This window comes from Bombyx mori, chromosome 12, assembly GCF_030269925.1.
Source record: "Bombyx mori chromosome 12, ASM3026992v2".
Classification (NCBI taxonomy): domain Eukaryota; kingdom Metazoa; phylum Arthropoda; class Insecta; order Lepidoptera; family Bombycidae; genus Bombyx; species Bombyx mori.
In genome coordinates, this window is record NC_085118.1 from 15,534,534 (window position 1) to 15,557,620 (window position 23,087).

General features: G+C 38.7%; 1 protein-coding gene across 2 annotated transcripts in view; it reads right to left on the reverse strand.

Annotated features, from left to right (window-relative positions):
* Positions 1–23,087, reverse strand: part of LOC101743724 (CUGBP Elav-like family member 4) — a 798,506-nt gene that overhangs the window by 71,961 nt on the left and 703,458 nt on the right. For both annotated transcript variants that reach the window (XM_062671586.1, XM_062671587.1), the window contains one exon: positions 2,303–2,382. In XM_062671586.1, the coding sequence (XP_062527570.1) occupies positions 2,303–2,382 (80 nt within the window). The remainder of the gene's footprint in view (positions 1–2,302; positions 2,383–23,087) is intronic.

The following is a 23,087-nucleotide window of genomic DNA, read 5'->3' on the forward strand; positions in this document are numbered from 1 at the left end:
AAAACTAACAAAAGTACACGTATATTTACAAAAGGCCCTATCACCAATAAATTCTGTTTGTTAGTATAGTAACCAAACCCAATGGCCCTATACGGGGCGCCCGTGTGGGGCCAGTCCCTGGCCGTGGGGGTAGCGAAGCTGCTGCAACGGCCGCAACGCACCATCGCGGTCAGGGTCATCCGTGGTTATCGCACCATCTCTTTCGAGGCGGCGTGTGTACTGGCTGGGACGCCGCCTTGGGTCCTGGAAGCGGAGGCGCTCGCTGCTGACTATCAGTGGCGGGCTGACCTTCGTGCCCGGGGCGTGGCACGTCCCAGCCCCAGTGTGGTCAGAGCGCGGAGGGCCCAATCTCGGCGGTCCGTGCTGGAGTCATGGTCCAGACGGCTGGCCGATCCTTCGGCTGGTCGTAGGACCGTCGAGGCTATTCGCCCGGTTCTTGTGAATTGGGTGAATCGTGACAGAGGACGCCTCACTTTCCGGCTCACGCAGGTGCTCACTGGGCATGGTTGCTTCGATGAGTTCCTGCACCGGATCGGAGCCGAGCCGACGGCAGAGTGCCACCATTGTGGTTGCGACTTGGACACGGCAGAGCATACGCTCGTCGCCTGCCCCGAATGGGAGGGGTGGCGCCGTGTCCTCGTCGCAAAAATAGGAACCGACTTGTCGTTGCCGAGTGTTGTGGCATCGATGCTCGGCGACGACGAGTCGTGGAAGGCGATGCTCGACTTCTGCGAGTGCACCATCTCGCAGAAGGAGGCGGCGGGGCGCGTGAGAGATGCACAATCCCGCCACCGTCGAGCGGGGGCCAGGGAGGCGGATCTCGCCCAAGCCCTGGCCCTCTAAGTGTTTCGGGTCCCCTTCATATGTCGGTCTGGGGACCGGCGAAGGGTGCCTAAGAAGACGACGTGCAAGCTGCTTTGCACGCGTTTTACGTAAGAGCATCCGGGTGATGGAAGGCCGGCTATCCTCGACCCACGCTGGTTCTGACCCAGCGGGGTATTCCGTAGGATAACCCATTCTAACTGGCGCCATCTAGGCGGGCTCCGGATAGCCTGCCGACTGAGAGGGCTGGTGGTCGTGGCGCCGACGACCGCTGGTCCGGCGTCCCGAGGGGGAGGGTGATGGGAGAGATGTGCTCCGCACTAAACGCTTCACTTTCCCCCCTTTGCCTTTTCATGGGTTCTGTCTCATGCGAGGTTCGGACGCGGGTTGTTGAGCGACAGGAGGTTTTAGTCAGTTCGACTCCGACATGCCCCGCCCTCCATCCCCAGGGGAGGGCGGAAGTCCGGCGATTTCCTCCTGACCAAAAAAAATAGTAACCAAACCGGTTCGTTTATATGTCTTATTTTTTGTAATTTAATTCCTATAAAAAGTAAATCCGTAATGCGAATAACGATGTCTAATGTTACTTAGAGTTGACATTCTGCAGTCTTTGCTAAAGAGGCAGTGCGTTGAATAATGTGTCCTCCTCCTTGCGTCGATAATCCTCAGTGCTGAGGGTCGTGGCCTGCTCTTGCAACTTTCTCCTGTGTTATCCTGCGCCATTCCTGCCTATCCTCGGCTGTGTGGATAGCAACGTGGACTGTTTGTTTTTCCTACCTAAGCATATTGTCTAAAGAGGCTATATCAGCGGAACCTTAACTAGTAGGTGAGCTCACGGGGCTCAAACCTGACGACGTTGCTAACACGAACCCTAGCAAGAGTCGTGCTTCGCAGAATCTACCACCGGATTGGAAACGCGACCCACTGAGAAGATCCGGCGCGAAACTCAATGGGCTGTGTCTGAGGGTGACTGAAGTATTGAGAGTGGAGCGTATCTGGTCTGATTAGCGCATTGGACTTCTGCCTCTGGGCCTTCTTCCGCATACCTTGCCTGTTACCAGCAGCTTTTCCAGATTGTCACCTCTCTCTAATGTTTAATAATATTTTACACTAAACATACCATAACGGGTCAAATGTCCCATTTTGGACTTTTTCATTGAAAATTTATAGTATTATCGTATTGCTTTTGCACATTTGACTTCATGACTTCTTCTTACCAATTAATCTATAGTTATGTACGTAGATTAATTGCTAAGTTTAGGAATATTATGTTCTTTTTTTAATAATATAATAAATTGAGGCTGTTAATTAAATATATTTTTTTATTGCTAAGTAGTCTACAGTATACATTTAATAGGTATTATTTTAGGCTTTATTTTGTTTATTTTTAGTAATACTTGTCGTACACCGCTATCTACCCGCTGTGGTAGAAACAGGTACCAGCAATTGTTGGTATGATTAGTGTTAAGTAGGTACTCACCGGCATAGTCTGGCTGCCGTGGAGACTCGTGATGGCTGCCTGCGCCTCCTGGTGCGAGCTGAACTTGACAAACGCGCACCCTGAGAACAAAGGGGAAAATAGTTAATAAAGCTATTGCTACAGTAGAGTAGTTATTATAATTTGCGTAGTTACTGATGGTAGGACCTCTTGTGAGTCCGCACGGGTAGATACCACCACCCTGCCTATTTCGGTCGTAAAGCAGTAATACGTTTCGGTTTGAAGGGTGGGGCAGTCGTAAAATCTGAGACCTTAGAAGTTTAGAACTTATGTCTCGAGCTGGGTGTCTATGGGCTCCAGTAACTACTTAACATCAGGTCGGCTGTGAGCTCGTTCACACATCTAAGCAGCCTACCGCAAAACCTTCGCGTTCAATTTGACTTAAATATTAAACTAATGTCAATAGTAAAAGAAACTAATTTCAAACGAAGCCCATTGAATCGGCTCACAGTTAACAATCGCCAGTTTAAAGTAGAAGCTTAAAAAAAAAATCGTCTAAAAATCAAAGACGTCATCTAATCCCAAACTAATATTTCCTGTAGGTTATATATGAGAACCTATAAATGAGAGAATACGTATTTTTAAGCAAACATATGATTTAGTTTGATGAATGTTCGTCTGAAGGCACGAACCCACTATCCTCGGTCTAAAAGTCCTGACATTGAAGTCGTCGTGGCCTAAAGGATAAGACGTCCGGTGCATTCGTATGTAGCGATGCACCGGTGTTCGAATCCCGCAGGCGGGTACCAATTTTTCTAATGAAATACGTACTCAACAAATGTTCACGATTGTCTTCCACGGTGAAGGAATAACATCGTGTAATAAAAATCAAACCCGCAAAATTATAAATTGCGTTATTACTGACGGTAGGACCTCTTGTGAGAACAAACTCGTGCATGCTTACAATGTAAGTACTTTACCACCAGGAAACGTTGCTTGGCGATCTCAGAATGCTAATATGGCGCTCAGATAATACGGTTACTCACTGGTGAATCCCTTAGTCGTCTTTTACGACACGGGAACAGATGGGATGATGATGTTTTAGGCTGACACCACAAAGCCAACATTGTGAAAAAAAAAACTGAAGTTCAGTATTTGTCATAAAACATTTACATATTTTTACGTTAAAGTAAATCAATAGAGCAACTAGAATCTTATGCACAATGTCTGTAGCTTTAGCACGATTAAAATGTTTAATACTTTATTTTATGTTGATATTCATAGCGATGTAAATTTCTTATTCATTGTAAAATATTTTAAATGTAGGAGATTCTGAAAAAAAAGATAACATTGACTCGTTAGCGTGGAATGCCTTTCAAGTGTAATCAAACAGTTATAAACTATCGCAGAACACAGAAAATATATTTGTAAAATAGAAAAACGATGCCATAATACCTCTTGACTTAGAAAAATCTGTTAACTTATTAAAATATTAAAAATACATGTGACATACCTCAACAGCAATATTATTTTAAATAATATACTAACTATATATTATATTAACTACATCAGAAAGTGAGAAAGTAGCCCCGGTAATTAACAAAATAAAGGGCGGACGGTTAGCGTGGTATGGACATGTGATGTGTAGAGAGAAGATGCATGTGACTAAGGAGATGTATGGAAACGGTAGTGCAAGGTAGAGGGGGAAGAGGTCGTCCGAAGAAGACATGGATGGAGTGTGTGAACGACGATATGAGGGAGAGAGGAGTGAGTGTTGAGATGACGGCTGATAGAAGAGAATGGAAGAGAAAACTTAGCTCTGCTGACCCTACCTAGTAGGATAAGGTGAAGAAAAATAAGAAAATACTAATTGAATGTCAAAATAAATTCTTACAATCAAATCGAATCGCAGAACAATCTTAGAAACAAATATGCTAATCTTTATAAACGAATTTATATAAACTTACTTGAAATCGAAATCAATCTCAATCAAAAACTGAAAATTCGAAAGGCAAAAGAAAAATAAGAGCAATAAAAAGGGAAGTCTTAAATAAGGCAGCGGGATTATCGTTCAATTTTTCAATAAGAAACTGTCAGTAGGCGGCGGTTAGCTCGGCTCGTATCAATCTTGGTTCCCGCAGGTGAACGCGAGCCAAACGGGAGCAGATTACAAAGATTATAAAGAAAACAGACTGGAATATCTTTATTAATGTAGTCGGAGTGTTAAATTTTTAGTTATTTCCCTGCTTATTTCTGCCGTGAAGCAGTAATGCGTTTCGGTTTGAAGGGTGGGGTAGCCGTTGTAACTATATTGAGACTTTAGAACTTGTATCTCAAGGTGGGTGGCGCGTCTACGTTGTAGATGTCTATGGGCTCCAGTAACCACTTAACATCAGGTGGGCTGTGAGCTCGTCCACGCATCTAAGCAATAAAAAAAAAATTATCAAAATAATTTACGACCTTAAATCGGCTTTCATGACAATTTTCTTTAAAGGTTGGTGGGTAGCCGTTATAATAAAAACTTTATTGCTTAGTGGTGAATGGAGCCCATAGACATCCACAACGCAAATGCGCCACCCTTGAGATATAAGTTCTAAGATCTCAAGTATAGTTACAACGGCTGCCCCACCCTTCAAGCCGAAACGCATTACTGCTTCACGGCAGAAATAGGCAGGGTGGTGGTACCTACCCGCGCTGACTCACAAGAGGTCCTACCACCAGTAATTACGCAAATTATAACTTTGCGGGTTTGATTTTTATTTAATCACCGTGGAAGTCAATCGTGAACATTTGTTGAGTACGTATTTCATTAGGAAAATTATTCCCCGCCTGTGGGATTCGAACACCGGTGCATCGCTCAACACGAATGCACCGTACGTCTTATCCTTTAGACCACGACGAAGGTGTCTGTCTCAAGGTGGGTGGCAGTATACGTTGCTGAGGTCTATGGGCTCCGATATGCGCTTAACAGCCAGGTGAGTAATGAGCTCGTCCAGACATACAAGCAATAAAAAAAACATTAAGTAGGTTTATTAATCTTCTCACATCTTGAGATCAACTACTTAAATACGTTTTACAGAAATCGTGCCTATTCTTGTATAATTTTTAAAAGTAGTTATAACAAATCTATTCACAGTTCTTAATAGTTAAAACGGTTAGGAGTATCAGTGTTACGAAGCAATTAGACAGCGGCGGTTGGTCAATCTCTAATACAACAAGCTTTTGATTAATTTCGAAGCGTCATTTGAGTTTTATATCTACGAACTCCAGGAATACCAGGTGGGTTGTGATACCGTGCTGTGACCGCCTGCATGAATCAAACGTTCCTTGTCTTCTCAGAGACAAAACAATGTAGGTATAACGAGATTTAAATAACAAAACGAAGCGGTAAGATGAAGCGGGCCCGCGTCAGGTCTGCTTAATGACAACTGATGGAGGCTTATGAGGAAGGAATTACGAGGAGCCGCCAACTCCGTTTCACGCCTAAATCAGTTAGGAGGTTCATCTCTCACGTACATCGTAGGAGACGGAGCGTTTCTGAACATCTTGCTATGTGGCGTATGGCATATATCCGCATACGTAAATTATCATAAACTATACGGTGATTTACAATCTAAATTATGCCACTTAATATTATGTCACTTAATTATAAATTAAATAGTTTAAGTTATTTTCAATGTTAAATTTTTTTTATTGCCCTTGTAGGAAGACGAGCATACGGCACGCCTGATGATGAGTGGTTACCGTCGCCCATGGACTTCAGCAATGCAAGGGGCAGAGCCAAGCCGCAGCCTACCGCTTAATACTCTCCACAAGCCTCGTTTGAAGAAGGACATGTCATAGCGCTCGGGAAACACCGTGGAGGGGAGCTCATTCCAAAGCCGGATGGTGCGTGCCGGATGTTTGTGATGTGGTTATGCTTTTTTAAATAAATAAATCAGTGAAATTGAGCTAAGCTTGTTATTAACACAATAAATCGGGTATCATGGTTTACACGTATGTATTACGTAAAGTTCTATTATTTCTTAATTCTAAATTGAGATTTCGGAAATGTTTTTAATTTGTATATTTATTTAATTAGTCTGCAATTAAACACTGTGTTTTATTTTACTTTGGTAATTACTATTTTATTCACACAGTTTTCATAGCAAGTAGACAGAATATAATAATGACAGATTTTATAGGTACGTAGCTTTTATCAGTAAAAATAAAGTTGTAAAGCAAGGGTCAAGCAAGCCAATAAAGGTCTAATTTAAAAAAAAAAACACCGCTTATTGATGTTTCTAAAAGAAATATCGTCTATGAGAATAAAGAAAAAAGAGGTAGCGCGTACAAACATTACGTCAAACAAATTGTAAAACACGGCCCACAGTTAATAACAACCAATTAATTTAAGACAGAATGAAACACACATTATCGAGAATGTCATATACTAAACATATATACATCGTTCATTCGCTTGAAATGTTTTCAAATATATGAAGCGTCTCCAGCAAATGGCTCAGAGATCAAAGTGTGTTTTTACAGTCGAGCTGTTTCTAGTTCTGTATCGATTGATTATACATTCTAATAACAAGTCGGTCGTTTTAAGACCTCGCCATCAAAGCTTTGATACTGGTCGACCGACTCCGGAGTAATCGAATGTAAACAATCAACACGGCCACTGCCCGACCGCGTATTTATTTTATTGATGTTGTAAACGCCGGAGAGAAAACGTAACTCGCGCTAAGTACGATCGTAACTCCTTATTGAATCAGCACCGGAGCGAGCCGAGAACCGAAAGGTAGAAAAACTGCGCGCAGAAAATTGCGGTGACTGTTTTACGTTCCGCGGCGCTCCCGACGGCCGCCGCGATTATGCTCGACTGGCTTTTATTCGTATTATCCTTTGTTCAACTGGATAAAGGACGGAGGCCGAAACGCGTTCCGAAAAGGCGCCTCAAATAAATTAGGACGCACTCGCGTACCGTGTTTACACCCTCGGAGCAGACGGGCCGAGACGACCCGATACGGGGGAAATAATTTGCACGACAAACGCTTGCATGAACAACAACGACGAATGACGAACACGATTCAAACGACGAGAATCAAAGCGCAGTCGGACGGCGCGGCGCCGCGGGCGAACCCATTACGAGAACGTCACTTGGCAAGCGAGAAAGAAGTCGAAACTTCGACGGCAAACATAGAACTATTTACTGGTTGTACGTAAGGCGACGTGTGCCGCCAACTCGGGTGCAATTTGTTAACCCTTTATCGCGAGTGCGGAGGTGCACGCGGGCCATGCGTGGCGCGACGACCCAGGTGACTTGGCCGCCAGCCAAAGATGTGTTTTCCTGTTGTCGCCGAACAAACTCTCGGATCAGTTTTTATCGCGCGAGAGGCCTTTATGGACGACCGACGGGGGGCGCCCCCGAATGTTTTTGCTTACCCGTAGAGCACAAATATTATTGGATGGCTTTATGTATCGGAAGCATTATTCGCTCAAAACTTTGGCACTCGGCGTCGGATAAAGCGACACTTAAACGATAATGTAAGGACTTCTTACTTGATTCGTTGAAATCCTGGATTGGTTTTTCGAAGAACGACAAACGATTCAATTGTTATGTTTTTAGAATAACAATTTGCGTTTGAATCGTAGTGTGTGTTTGTTTGCAAATTACTTTGGGAGTGTCCTACTTTCAAATAATAAAAATTAACAATACGCGGCTTTAGCGGTAGGCAGCGGCTTGGTTCTGCCCTGGCATTGCTGAAGTCCATGGGCGACGGTAACCACTCACCATCAGGGACAGACCGTATGCTCGTCTGCCTTCAAGGGCAATAAAAAATAAATAAATAAATAAATACATTTACCAGAAAAACTACAAGCTCATCTTGAGTTAACAGGGGGTAATTGAGTAATCAGAGTGAGAGGTGTGTTATGTAAATGCTATAAAACATTAATATAGTATACATTTATGCTGCCGCTGCATTTTTTTTTTTTTTTTTGTGTCGATTGGCAAACAGATCTGCAGAAAATAAGAAAAAATCCAATAATAGGCTATATGAAGGTTTAAATAAAATTTAAGTTTTCTATGTATTATAATAATATTTAGTCATATGATTGTAATGTGGGTCTGAATAAAAGGCTATATTATTATCATGCTGCCGCTTGAAGTCGCCTAAAAGATAAGATGGAAAAAACCGCAGCTAACGAAGCCACTTTGCTGTTTCGATGCCAATTTCTCCAAGGAATTACGTACGCGCTCGCCGCTGAAGGCATTATTATTATTATAGCTTTATTTCCATTTAACAATGCGAATATAAATATATCAGATTAGGTATTTACAAATTAGTTATTTCTTCTTTTTCCTTGTTATGTGGCTCCTTTTTGAGTGAAAGCTTCTGCATCCTTTTCCACCTTTCCCTGTCCTCGGCTAAATGCATCCAACTTGTTCCAGCAGTCTTTATTATATCATCGACTCATATTTTCTTCTGTCTCCCCACACTTCGTTTAGTAATTCGGTAGTTCCATTTTTTTTTATTGCTTAGATGTGTGGACGAGCTCACAGCCCATCTGGTGTTAAGTGGTTATTGAAGCCCATAGACATCTACAACATACATGCACCACCCACCTCGAGATATAAGTTCTAAGGTCTCCAGTATAGTTATAACGGCTGCCCCACCCTTCAAGCCGAAACGCATTACTGCTTCAGGGCTGAAATAGTCAGAGTGATGGTACCTACCCGAGCGGACTCACAAGAGGTCCTACCACCAGTAATGAATCTCTCATCCTTATCAGTTCCGCTTCTGTTTCAAACTAAAATGTAGGGCATCAGTTAATTTAGTTTTCATGCGAATGGCTGTGTTGCTTTCTCGTTCTGTGTATTTTTCGTAGCTTAGAAAAAAAAAAGGAACAGCAAAAACTATTTCGGTGAATGTCAACTTTAGATCATAATAATTTATCAAAGGGCGCTTTTTTTTTTTTTGAGAAATAGCATCTGTACATTTTGACATGCGACGTACTGAACAAACAGGAGAGACGTGACGTGGCTTGTCAAAGGGATATCGACCTTAATGTCAACTTTAATAATGTTATCTTTACCGTCGAGGGAAAATATATTTTGTTGAAACATAGCAAAAAATAAAATATTAGAACACATTATTTTTTTAACTTTTCTAACGGGTAGCGAATGAACGGTCATTCTGATTAACCCTGGGGCTTCCTAGGTGTGAATGTGGATTCCAGGTCCCCAGGTCTTCAGTGGTGGATACGCTTCGGTTGATAGTTAGTCGCAGGTAGTTCTTCCATTAAGATTAACAACAAAATAGTGTTAAACATCGAAAATAGTGAGGGAAAATATGTAAGAAGTAATCTAATTTCAAAGTACTTTTTATTTAGAAGTCGTCGTGGCCTAAAGGATTCCGGTGCATTCGTGTTGAGCGCTGCACCAGTGTTCGAATCCCAGGCGGGTACCAATTTTTCTAATGAAATACATTCTCACCAAATGTTCACGATTGACTTCCACGATGAAGGAATAACATCGTGTAATAAAAATCAAACCTCCAAAATCACAATTTGCGTAATTACTGGAGGTAGGACCTTTTGTGAGTCCGCGCGGGTAGGTACCACCACCACCCTGCTTATTTCTGCCGTGAAGTAGTAATGCGTTTCGGTTTGAAGGGTGGGGCAGCCATTGTAACTATACTGAGACCTTAGAACTTATATCTCAAAGTAGGTGGCGCATGTAGATGTTTATGGGCTCCAGTAACCACTTAACACCAGGTGGGCTGTGAGTTCGTCCACCCATCTATCTAAGCAATAAAAAAAACAAGGTTTGTTTGTTTGTTTGTACATTCATCTGACTGCGATCAAAGTTTACTAATTTACTGTTTTTACTGTTACAGAGGATGAATTAAGTTAGAGCAGTGAATGCGGATAAATTATAGTTTTATCAAACGTGTTTTTTCGATAGGTTTAGCTATATTCATAACGAAGCGTGACCAGATTTCACTAGCATTATTTTAATTAATATAGTACATTTGTGAATTCGGGTATTTTAATTTGATTCATCTCCGTTTTAGTTTTCTACCCGATAAGAGAATGTATCTATAGATACATCATACATCATTCCTTTTTCTTTACCAGCTCTAAAACACATGTGTGATATTTTGACAGTAACCAAATTTCAAAGCAATTTATTTGTCTGCGGTATTGAAGAGTGTTCGTTTTATTTTATTATTGAGGTCAGTAAAATTCTTCCATTTTAGGGACCAAACCCATCTATTTGGTAATTACATCACATTAAAAAACTATCATTTAAGTGTAGAGAGTACTCTATATTTTTCCTACTTTCTTCGTATGTTCCGTCTTTATAACGCGCAGTGGCGATGCAGTAACTTAAAGTTATTAAAAGCTTGTATTATTAAGTTGTAAGCTTCTAAAGGAACATGTTCGCGTGCTTTGTCTTGGTTATAATGCTATTATGATATTAAAGGCATTCTTTATTCTGTTTAGTGCAGAAAATAATAAGTTTTATTTCTTTGAATTTCCATTTTTTTTTCTTTTCAGTAAATTTTTTGGCGTATGTGTTAACGATTGCAACTACAGCTGGATTATACCCGTGTGACATGTATGTGATGATTATGATAAGTAAATTTATTGATATTACAGTTGCTTTCTTCTGTAGTATCTTTTATCTTACTCATGCAAATCAAGCCTTATTTAATTTCTTAAAATTTGCAGGGTTTCTTGAGATTTTGCAGTGTGGTAGCATCGTCTGTCTCATTACTCAAGGGAAGCCACCATTTCTTTGAAAGGTAGGATTACCATTACACGCTACTGTCGAGACCTTCGGGGTGAACTATTATGGGTTTTAATTGATAGTAGAAAAAACTTAAAATTATATTGTGACCTCCGAAAAGCCCCATTACAACATTATTGCAAACCCATCTCCACATTAATCCGTATAAATTTTCTCGAAACTTACATCACAATACTTAACAAAGTTTCTAACGAATAGAACACAACTTTATTAAATACGTTTTTAGCAAGTATTCAATGAACAATTTCCTCCGTAAATTTTTAAACATCAAAAGTTGGCGAACTAAAACACACGCTAGATTAAGCTCAGCCGAAAACGTTTTCCGAATTATTTTTATACCGATTGTTGAAATATTATACTTTTTTTTTTAAACTAAACCAACCCTTCGCGAGCCCTTGCGCGATTTTTCATTTGTTTCCCGCTCAGTTGACCGCCCCGACTCCGCCGAACTGATAGCAACTCCAATGAAATACACTCCAAACTTCTGTGACTGTCTTATCGGCCTACGAATTTGTTCCTCGCTTTGAAATATCGTCGAATTTTGTGACGTTTCAAAACATCGACCGAAAATATGGGAGGGGCCTGTGCGAATGACGCCGCGGTTGGGTCGCGCGCTGTAAACATGCCTCCCAAAGGTGCGGGATCTTGTTCCATCTGTTTGTCGGAGATCGGACGTGGAATTTGTTTGTTTCAAACGTTTGGTTCAAACTTTAAAACTGGTTAATTAAAACAAGAAAATCTATTATAAATATATAGAATATAGCGTATTAAGTGATCTTCAGATCCGATCCATTGGGATCATTCCATAGAAATAAACAGCGTAAATGCCTCCACTCACATTGAGACATGAGTTCTAAGCCTCAATTTTCAGTACAGCGACTGCCCCACACTTTAAACCTCATTACTACTTCACAGCCGAAATAGGCGGGATGGTGGTACCTATCCGCGCGAGTTCAGAAGACGTCCTACCACCAGTGAGAAGATATCGTGTGGTACTATATAAGAAAAAACAAGATCCATACTTTATTTTTGAAGTGTATACAAAAAAAAAAAACTCATTATAACTTAAGAAAAGTATGAAAATTAACGCCGACGAATCATCGAATTTATAAAATCGTTTGGATTAAATTTCCCAAGTGTAATAAACTCAACGACGTGTAAACGAGCTTTAACGAGGTAACTGAGATTAATCAAGGTATTATGAACGCTATTTCATTATACCTAAAGTGGTTGACATTTTTATTTTTACTGTTTATTTAAAGCAACCTTATTCGGTTTAGTGCTTAGTGTTTTATCACTATACTATATAAATGGTGTGCGGATTTGATCGCTCATCTCATGTATTTACAGTATATTTTACCGCTCGTAGCCCGTAGCTTCCAGCTCGTAGCTCGTAGCCCGTAGCTTCTAGCTCGTAGCTCGTAGCTTTGCGAGTCGTATTTATAATTAATATTTTTAGGGTTCTTAATCTTGCGTTTGTATTTTTTTGTGTCAATTTTCGATGGTTCGAATAATAAACATATTTTTGTGGCCACTAATGACTGACGAAGTCGATGTAGTTTTAATCATGGAAGTACTTTTAATTAGTTTTAATAATATTCAGGTTCCGATTGGATTGTTTCTTGCTTCGTATGTCGAATATTCATGGAACAAGAGGGAGCTGTAGCGTGGGGATGTCGGATGTGCGGAACTATTAAAATTAACATTCTGCGTAGAAGTAGAAATCGGGCATCACATGTTTTGTGAGTGCAAAACCTTGGATGGATTGTGTGAAAGTGGTTGTACGAAGGAAGTGTATGAGTACAGAGATGACATGTAATAGGATGGAATGGAAAAAGCGGATATACAAGTGAGATGACGAGCAATGTGAAAAAGGAATGACGTAAGCAAACCCAAGAGTAGAAATACCGGAAAAATTTGCAGATTTATTATCATTAAAAATTATCTGTCCGCGTGTTTGTTTGAGCGCTGTATAAATCCTTTTGGTAGATAGTAAGTTTGCTGCGCCCCTGGCATTATCAGCTTCTGAGGAACCCTTCATTCTGAATACTATCTGTTCTTTGAATACTGTGTACTGCTTACAGTATAATGAGTCCTATTCGTTAATTCTAAAATTACTCAAATCTAAATCTCTAAATTTACTTTATTTTCGGATATGTTAAGTAAATATGAATTAAAGACATATCAAACATTAAAGCTCTTCAGCTTTACGTATAACCAAAATTAGTTGAGCTCTCAAATAATTATTCAACAGTAATTATTTGTAGAGAATAAAATGATTTGTGATCAATTCAGTTCACTTATCATTACTTGACAAACTTAGCTTCCTTGATTCCCTTGTGACGTAAATACGTATAATAATATACATATTTCTTGTAACAATGCCTTGTCTATACGCGAATTTCGTTTCCCAATTCTGTAATCACACGCCAACCGCGGCGTTTATCAACTTAATGAATCTACTATATTCAATGTACGGAAATTGTTATAATACAATATACACATTACGATTGAGCGTGTTATTTTCCGTAAAAGGTATATTCAAAGCGTTTCCAAAACGTTGACTCTGAAAACTGGTAGTCAAAGTTGAGTTCATTTCTATTTCGATATATTAAAATGCAAAAGCGTTGAGGTCATGGTCTGGAGGGGGTGCGAAGTGTCTCTACAGATTTCTTTTTGCAGTACAGTCCGCAATAATAGAACTTAAAAGTACAGAGAGAGCTGAAGTCGATGCGGAGACTCAGAAGTTCCATAAAATCGGTGAAAATAGTTTTTTTATCGACAATTCAAACGGTCCTCTTCGATATGGAGTCATGGAAGCAGCTGGTGCTTAGAAGCTCTGGCCTAGAAAAGGGAGCATGGGAGGATTTTGTCAAGGCGTCCAATTTTGCTGTAACGGACTCCTAACATTACTCTACTATAATACTGTCCATTGCACAAAATATCTACCCAAGAATTCCAATAATCGTCCCCAATTGCAGGATATTCAGATTTAGTGGTGTGGTGAGCATGCAATGTGAATTCTTCGCAGTGAATGCCTAAAACTGTATCTTTAGAGTGAGTCAATTGAAAAAAAATGAATATTCTCCAAACCCAGCCACCTCTACTGCGGTGAAGGTAGGTAGGAAAGTCACATTTTGTTTTCTTTTATAGGTAGACTAGCTTTTGCTCGCGACTCCATCCGCGTAGAACAGTTACTTTGGCATAACGCTAAATTTTACCCCCCACCTCATTTACGTATTTAGAAAGTGAAAATTTTGAAGTGAAAAACCGCTATTTTGAAACATTCTTTATTGGTGCTCCACTTGTATTGATCTTAGCGTAATGTTATATAGCCTATAAGCCTTTCTCGATAAATGGGCTATCTAACACTGAAATAATTTTTCAAATCGGACCAGTAGTTTCTGAGATTAACGCGTTCAAACAAACAAACTCTTCAGTTTTATTATATTAGTATAGATGAGCCGACTGTCCATCTGATGGTGACTGGTCACTGTCACTCACAGACGGCAAAAGTGCTAGGAACACAGCCAAACCGCTGCTGGCTAAAAGGTAAGATAAAAATATTTTTATTACAGACAGATGGGCAGTTAGCTGCAATAGTTCCAATTGACCGGTGCCATATACATCAGATAAATGACGACAGCTTAATGTTACGTCGGATCCTCTGGCAATTTATTTAAAATATTAAGGGATTGCGCGTTGCCGATTACGTAGTTATCCTCCGGGGAATAATTAATGTAACGCCACATATATTAGCTTTTCAATTAGGGAGAGTTGAGAGAACGCGAGCGCGCCGGGTACTGTCGTCGTTTTAAACGATATTATTTTCACTTCATTGGAACGAGACAGCCAATTAAAATTAAATTAAACACGTAATATCACGACGCAATGATCGCACTTCAATTACTACTTATTCATCCGTACTAATGGTATATTTCTTGAAGATTTTCTTAAAGACTTATAAGGTATCTTCCATGGTATGTTAGCCGTTAGGTTAGCCGATATTCTAAGCAACGGATACTGATAAGGGCACCAGTAGTGCGAAAGCGCAGGTAAGTTATTGCTGTCTTTGAAGAGTCTACTCAAGAAACATCGCAGGAGTCGTTCATTCATAAATGTATTACGATTTCTCATCAACGATCTTTAAAAACATAATGTGACAATACACAGAGGTTCTATGAAGTAACAACGAACTCTACATCGATGGCGCCGCGGTCTAGGGTGCAGTAATGAGGTTAGTCAGCAGAAAATAATTCCTCAGAGCACTCTCCATGGAGCTATAGTTGAAAACACGGGGAGGACTAAAGTCCCTTTGTAGAGCTATAAGAGGTTCGCTGACCAGGATTATTGTCAATTCTATTCTTTATGGAAACTCAGTTATTTTTTAAGTTACACGTGTTTCATTTTGTAATCGTAATTAATAATTGTGTAATAAATTAATATTGTAAATTCTATCTATATATTAATACGTGAAGCAACTTTGTATCCCTTTTTACGAAAATTGCGCGGACGGAGGAGTATGAAATTTTCCACACTTATAGAGAATATAGAGAAGAAGTGCACAATGGTAATATTTTTTTAAAATAATGCATAAAAGATACATTAAATCAATAAAGAAAACATTACACACACTACATACCATGTATTTAACGCACACACGCATGCATACTATTTATTGTCAAACTTTTGTTCTTGACGTCTGCTGTCAAATTGAGAATAGATTAAATATTGTTTGCCTTTGTTAATATTTTTTAAAGTGTAGTCTTGGCGAAATTTGTGATTATAGAAGTATAAAATACAATCATAATAGTGCACAAACTTACAATTCAAATTAATTATAGTCGAATTTCGACTACTGCGGGACCTCTAGTATCAAGTAATGCGGTAAACTGAGTTTGGTCTATTAAGGTATATACTAGGTATATCTTATATTATTAAAGGCGCATATTATATTATATTGAAGTAAAAAAAAAGTTTTATTCACCTCAACATTACGTACTCATCTTGTTATAGCGAACAACTTCTATTAATAAGTGATAACAGATTTTTATCAAACCTGTCGAGACTGACTCACATACTATGGAATTAAGGGTCATATTGGTGGGAACGTTATACCTATATAAAGGTTTCGGGTTGACAAAATTCGTTAATTAGAAGTATATACACTTTTTTTGATAGTTGAAAATTCGTTATAAAGAGGTTGCTCGCAAAAAATCTTCGCAATGTAAAGGTATATTTTACGTTGACTCTAATGGACAATCTTAGGAGATAACGAAGAATTTGTTAAATCGAGGACATCGTTATATTGAGGTTCGTTATATTGAGGTTCGTTATATTGAGGTTGTACAGGTTAGAAAGTTATCTCTCGGCTCTGTCCAACACTCGTACCTGTACCGACAACTCGTAATGCGATAGTTAATTAAATCCAGCACCCGAGAGATTATCGCAGACTCCGGTTTTCTTATAAAATATGAAGGTTACTTCTCTAGTCTTTTCTATGTCAAGAAAATCTCTGAATTTTTTACTAGTATCTTACATAGTGAGAAGCCGTTATTGAAATCTAGTTAAATGGCATTTGCCGAATTGACGGAGTAAAACTCTAAAATTGCATTGGCATATTATTATCACCTAAATGATTTTCTTAGGGACGACATTGAAAATAAATGGATTTTTTAATTACTAGTTGAATTATGGATGAATGAATTGTAAATTATATAATATTATAAACTAGAGGTCCCGCAGTAGTCGAAATTCGATTATAATAATTAATTGAAAATTGTAAGTTTGTGCACTATTATGATTGTATTTTATAGTTCTATAATCACAAATTTCGCCAAGACTATACTATAAAAAATATTAATAAAGGCAAACAATATTTAATCTATTCTCAATTTGACAACAGATGTCAAGAACAAAATTTGACAATAAATAGTATGCATGCGTGTGTGCGTCAAATACATGGTATGTAGTGTTTGTAATGTTTTCTTTATTGATTTAATGTATCTTTTATGCATTATTTTAAAAGAATATTAGCATTGTGCACTTCTTCTCTGTATTCTCTATAAGTGTGGAAAGCTTCATACTCCTCCGTCCGCGCAATTTTCGTAAAAAGGGATACAAAGTTTTTGCTTCACGTATTAATATATAGATTATAATATCTTGCACTGCACTAAAATTCGTATGTCAAATAATGACAAAGCATACAGCGCTGCTTTTAACTTATGTAATAACTCGTTTTCACTATGCTTGGCGAATAAATGATTTCTTCTTCTTCCTTCTGTCATAGCGTTTTCTAGAGGAACACAAGATTTCTTCGATTTTGTTCGATTCTTTACTAACCTTTTAATTTTACTAAAGTTAAAATTATAATAAAATCACTAACTGAACTTTTTGGTTCAGCAATGCGAATGTAAACCCACCGTGAGTTTCAGTGCGCGGTCCGAATTCTTCGTAAAGACAAAAGACTGTCGCCCGACGCCCGTGCCAAAGTTAGTTAGGAGTTCGCCGCGGCCATTGTCTCACAATCAAGTTACATAGAACAACGAACTCATCTGCCAGTCGAACAATGGACGAATGTCTTACATTACGTTTCGGTAGAACTAGAATTTTATGAATTTGTTACGTTTTTGGAACGAAGTTCCTTATGGGACGATGCGGAGGGGTAACCCTAACCGGGAAAAAAGTCCGTTGCAGTGAAGCACACATTCTCTTACCATCTCGTTTTTGCGGAGGAGCGCCTCGTCATCGTCATGAAGATAAGTCTTCCGCGAGTCCACCATCTTGCGGAAAGAGGCAGTGGAATGAGAGAAAGAGAGAGAGATATCTCTTTTTCCTCTTCATCTCAAGACGGATAACACACTTTTATGTTTGTGGATTACGGTAACCATATAACATCAGGTAAGCTTTGAGCTCATCTACCAAATAACAGTCAAATTTAAACGGCAGTCAATGGGTGTTGATCGCGTTTCGTATGATTTTACATATAATAAATACTATTGCGCTGTTAAAAGTTAACTAGTGGTAGGACCTCTTGTGAGTCTGCGCGGGTAGGTATCACCGCCCTGCCTATTTCTGCCGTGAAGCAGTAATGCGTTTCGGTCTGAAGGGTAGGGCAGCCGTTGTAACTATACTGAGATCTTAGAACTATATCTCAAGGTGGGTGGCGCATTTCCGTTGTAGATGTCTATGGGCTCCAGTAACCGCTTAACACCAGGTGGGCTGTGAGCTCGTCCATCCATCTAAGCAATAAAAAATAAAGATAAAAGTGATTTTTCCTTGCTTGGAGCGGATCCCTTTCAGCCTATACATCGTAATCTTTACTGCTTTGTAATGTGAAGCACTCGGGGTTAATTACTGCGGTTGCTTTAACGCTGCTTCCAAACAACGATGTTCCAAATACAAAGGCTTGTTTTCGTAAATGAATTAGTTTAATGACACAAAAATACACTCAAACGAAGACGGAAGACGTTCCAACAACCCGATATATTGCTACTGCCGGTATTTTATTGAAGTTCGCGATAAGAGCGTGCTCAGTTTATGTGCCAAGAAATGGTAGTTTATTTTTTTCAGCCACAGTCGAAGGAAAACAAGTAGGAAGTCAATTCTGATAACGCGTTGCGGCAATAAGACAGTGAAGTGAGTTAATCGCGCGATAACCGCCCCGTTACCGGTCACGCGAGCTTACACTCAAAGCTTTCGTTAGCTTTCGACTATCGCTTACAGTATTATAATGTACAAGTGAGATTCGAACACGCTACTGTTACCAAATAATTTATGAACATGTAACCTCTATACGATCTTAAAAGAGGTTAATATGTTATAAAGATGACATAAATGAAATTTTGAATATTGAAACATTAGAAGAAGGAAGATTGGAAATATAAAAGCATTTTGGAATACTGAAATATAAAAAACACAAAAAGTGGTAAAGCAATAGCTTTAAATGCTGTTTTTTTTTATTTATTGCTTAGATGGATGGACGAGCTCACAGCCCACCTGGTGTTAAGTGGTTACTGGAGCCCATAGACATCTACGACGTAAATGCGCCACCCACCTTGAGATATAAGTTCTAAGGTCTCAAGTATAGTTACAGCGGCTGCCCCACCCTTCAAACCGAAACGCATTACTGCTTCACGGCAGAAAATAGGCAGGGTGTTGCTACCTACCCGCGCGGACTCATTAGAGGTCCTACCACCAGTAAACTTTTAACAGCGCAATGGTATTTATTATATGTAAAATCACAGGAAACGCGATCAACACCCGTTGACTGCCGTTTAAATTTGACTGTTATTTGGTAGATGAGCTCAAAGCTTACCACGAGTACCACCACCTACCTCTTTATAGAGCAACTCATTTGCTATAGTTTTACTAGGCTAAACTTTATTTTGATGTAAATAAAATAATACATTATAAACATATTAAATTTATATTGATATGTTTGTTGAAATGTCTCGCAAGCCAGCCGGTGTGCGTTGATGGTACCTACTGATGAATATGGATCGCTTAACTTTAACTTGAGCCACGAATTACAGGAATATTATTAGATTCGGGATTCCTAGGCTGGGTCCCTGGGAAAACTTACTTGGTATCTGTGGATCGTTTTACTTTACTAAAAAGCTTTCAGATTGTGTTCGTTATGGATTAGAGTTTATTGGTATAATTATTTCTAATTTTTTTTGCTTAGTGCCAAAAATTTTAAATGTTTTTGAAGTTGTGAAGTGTAATTAATTTTATGTATATAAAATTGTAAGCCAGTAGCGTAAAGTGAACTGAGATGGAATGAGTCAAGATGAACTGAAATAATGTCCCAGTAAAAATGTGGGAAACATACTGAGACTTGAATGAGCTTTTTGGAAGATCCTGAGAAGTCGTGTTGGCGACTTTGTTTAATTTCCGACACTTGTGCACTTTCAAAGACACTAAATGATCAACGAACTACGTTTATAACAGGTTCAAACATAAAGAAACACTAAATAAAATAAAAATAAAAAAACAGAAATACTCTCCTCGTGTTGCCGCCAAAAACTCGCTAATAATGACTTTTCAAAGCGTCAATCATCAGGAAGAGGACTTCGTTCCAGACTTATATGGTATAAAGGAGAAAATACCTTTGCCAAATCCCTGAAATTCTTTGCCTATTATTTTAAATGAAATGCTTTACTAAATAGCATCAAAAATTCTTCATCACACACTATTCTTGAAAGAAAAAAAAAACAATACCACGCCACACGTACGTAAGTACGAAAATAAACGCTACTTATCGAGTGCGAACACGATCGGCTTAAACGAAAACGTTATAAAGGTATACGCTTAATACGCAATCGGCGACGGTTGGCTGTTCAGAAAAAAAAAACCTATAATCTTAACGTCGTATTAACCGGGTCATAAAAAGATAAAGGTCGTGCCACATACCCGCTAAGTGCGTTCAGTTTCAACGCCACCTTTAGTGCCTCGGTAACTGCCTTCCAACCAAAATATCTTGGAACATCGGTAAAGTGGAATACATCTTTAACACTCAAATTTATTCTGAACTAATCTTGTTAAAAAGTTTCGGACAAAATAATAAGCTTAATGGATATTTTCATTTTGAATTAATAATTTTTGATTAGATTAAATCAATGCAATTGAAAAATATAACAGTAAATTTATCTAAAATTTACCTTTTGTAGTTGTCGTGATTAGCATTAAATCTATCTATATATATAAAAGAAAGTCGTGTTAGTTACACTATTTATAACTCCAGAACGGCTGAACTGATTTAGCTGAAAATTGGTGGGTAGGTAGTTTAGGAACAGGAGAAGGACATATGATACATTTTATCACGTTCCTGTGGGACGTGACATAAAAGGTAGTATAACAAAACGCAACTGATATGGAATAACAAAACGCAACTGACAGCTAAACGTAATGTAGTCTATGGTTAATTATGATAGTATTTTGAAGTTAACTGGTTGATATGTTTGTTTTGAGTTTCTATTAGCTTATTATGCTGAGATAGGTAATCATTAAGAAAGCCATGCCGCGACCAACATTATCAAATCTTTCACGACGAAGCCGTAATGCAACTAGGATTCGAAACATTGCGAGTGAAAGGACTGAAGAAGAACAAGAAATAAAATAATAATAACAACTAAAACACATGGCTAATAAAGAATCATTAAAATACTTGCTTTTTTAATTTACATTAATTATCCAAATAAAAAATTGACCTTGATAAAATCAAAAGTCAGCTCATTTATTGCCTCTAAGGCGGAACAAAGTTCGCCGGGTCAGCTAGTTCTAAATAAGTGAATAAATTGGCAAAAGAATCACAAGAAGTTTGCGTAATGTCGCGCGAGTCTAAAATTAACAAGGACCAACCGTAGCTGGTCGGTTGGCTGTCGCAAACGCGCGCGGTCTAATATACCCCGTACGCGCTGTTATGAGGGCAGTGAAAAGATATAGCGAAGTCGATGCGCGTGGTCTGAATTCGAATAGGCTACGAAAGGCCCAGCGGATTGACCGAGCTGCGGCGGGCTTTAATATTGAGTGTTTTTATTGTGAAGGTGTTCCAATAGCGCGACTGTGGCCTCACGACTTATATTGGTTTTGTTTGAATCCGACAAGTATGGATATTTTTATTGGATGACACTAGTGCTACACTAAAAAGTTCTCTAGTTACTGGTAGTTAGAAAATATTACAAAGATAAAAATTAAAATGCTTCTCTTATCATCATATCAACATGTTTTCAACATATATTTATTATAACAAGTCAATGTTTTTAATTATATTCTTTTAATTTTCGACTTATCGTCTATTTTTCCTACTGATGGCATAACTTCTCGTTTCATAGATACATCTAGGTTAACCACTGCAGTTAAGTTTTCTTTACTAGTTATTACTGGTGGTAGGACCTCTTTTGAGTCCGCACGGGTAGGTACCACCGCCCTGCCTATTTTTGCCGTGAAGCAGTAATACGTTTCGGTTTGAAGGGTAGGGCAGCCGTTGTAACTATACTTATGTCTATGGGTTCCAGTAACTACTTAACACCAGGTGAGCTGTGGGTTCGTCCAACCATCTATGCAATAAATAATAAAAAAAGTATTTAAGATTTTCGTAAGAAATTCTTAAGAAAACTTCGCGTGAACTCACGATTAATGAATCACCTGCCTTTCATTGATGTTTATTGGGGCGAACCAATAAAAATAACTCATAAACCAAAACAAAAACCTCGCCAAAGATGGCTATATCTTCTGCACAATTAACAGGGGCCTTATCTGCCCCGCCAGCCCTCCTTAGTACGAACTTAACCCTCCTACGAAATGGGTCACTCGGGCCCTTATTAACGCTTATTGTACGTAGCGGGAACTGCTATTGATTGATGAGAAAAAGTCGAGGAAAACTGCTGATACAACAACGATCCGATGTTGTATTCGTTATTATATAATTGCTCTTGTTTTTAGTAGAAAACAAATATTATTTCTATTCCTTTATCCACGAGTATTACAAAAGGCTTATTTCCCACAGAAATCTCAAGATATAATTAGTCAATTTTGTTGCAAATAAAACGTGGAAGTCAGGAAATATTTTTATATAAATATAGTCGTCTGTAAGCCACCAATTCTGTAAAGTGTCTCAAGAAAACAAGTTATGTCTGAAGAACGTTAATAGCAATAAATAAATATTTAATTTTGATAATCCCAATATAGCTATGGTCTGATAAACAAACAATGGACATTTTCTTCGTGCATGTTAATATTGAAGGTCCTTTTGAATTTCGATTACGCGCCCTTTTCACAGAAGTTTCTAGGTTTTAATTCAGTTTTTTAATTTTATGGTTAATTTGTGTTGCGTATTAGTGAAATTAGTATATTATAGATACCTTAGTATTACTGTTGATTTTATGGATTTTTATAATTGATTTGTCCTTCCAGCCACCTTGTATTATTACTAGAGCTATTTTTTAAATTAAGACTTATGAATGCAGAAATACGCCGGTTGGTGGTACCTACCAGCGCGGTGTCGTGCGAATGTTAATATATAAT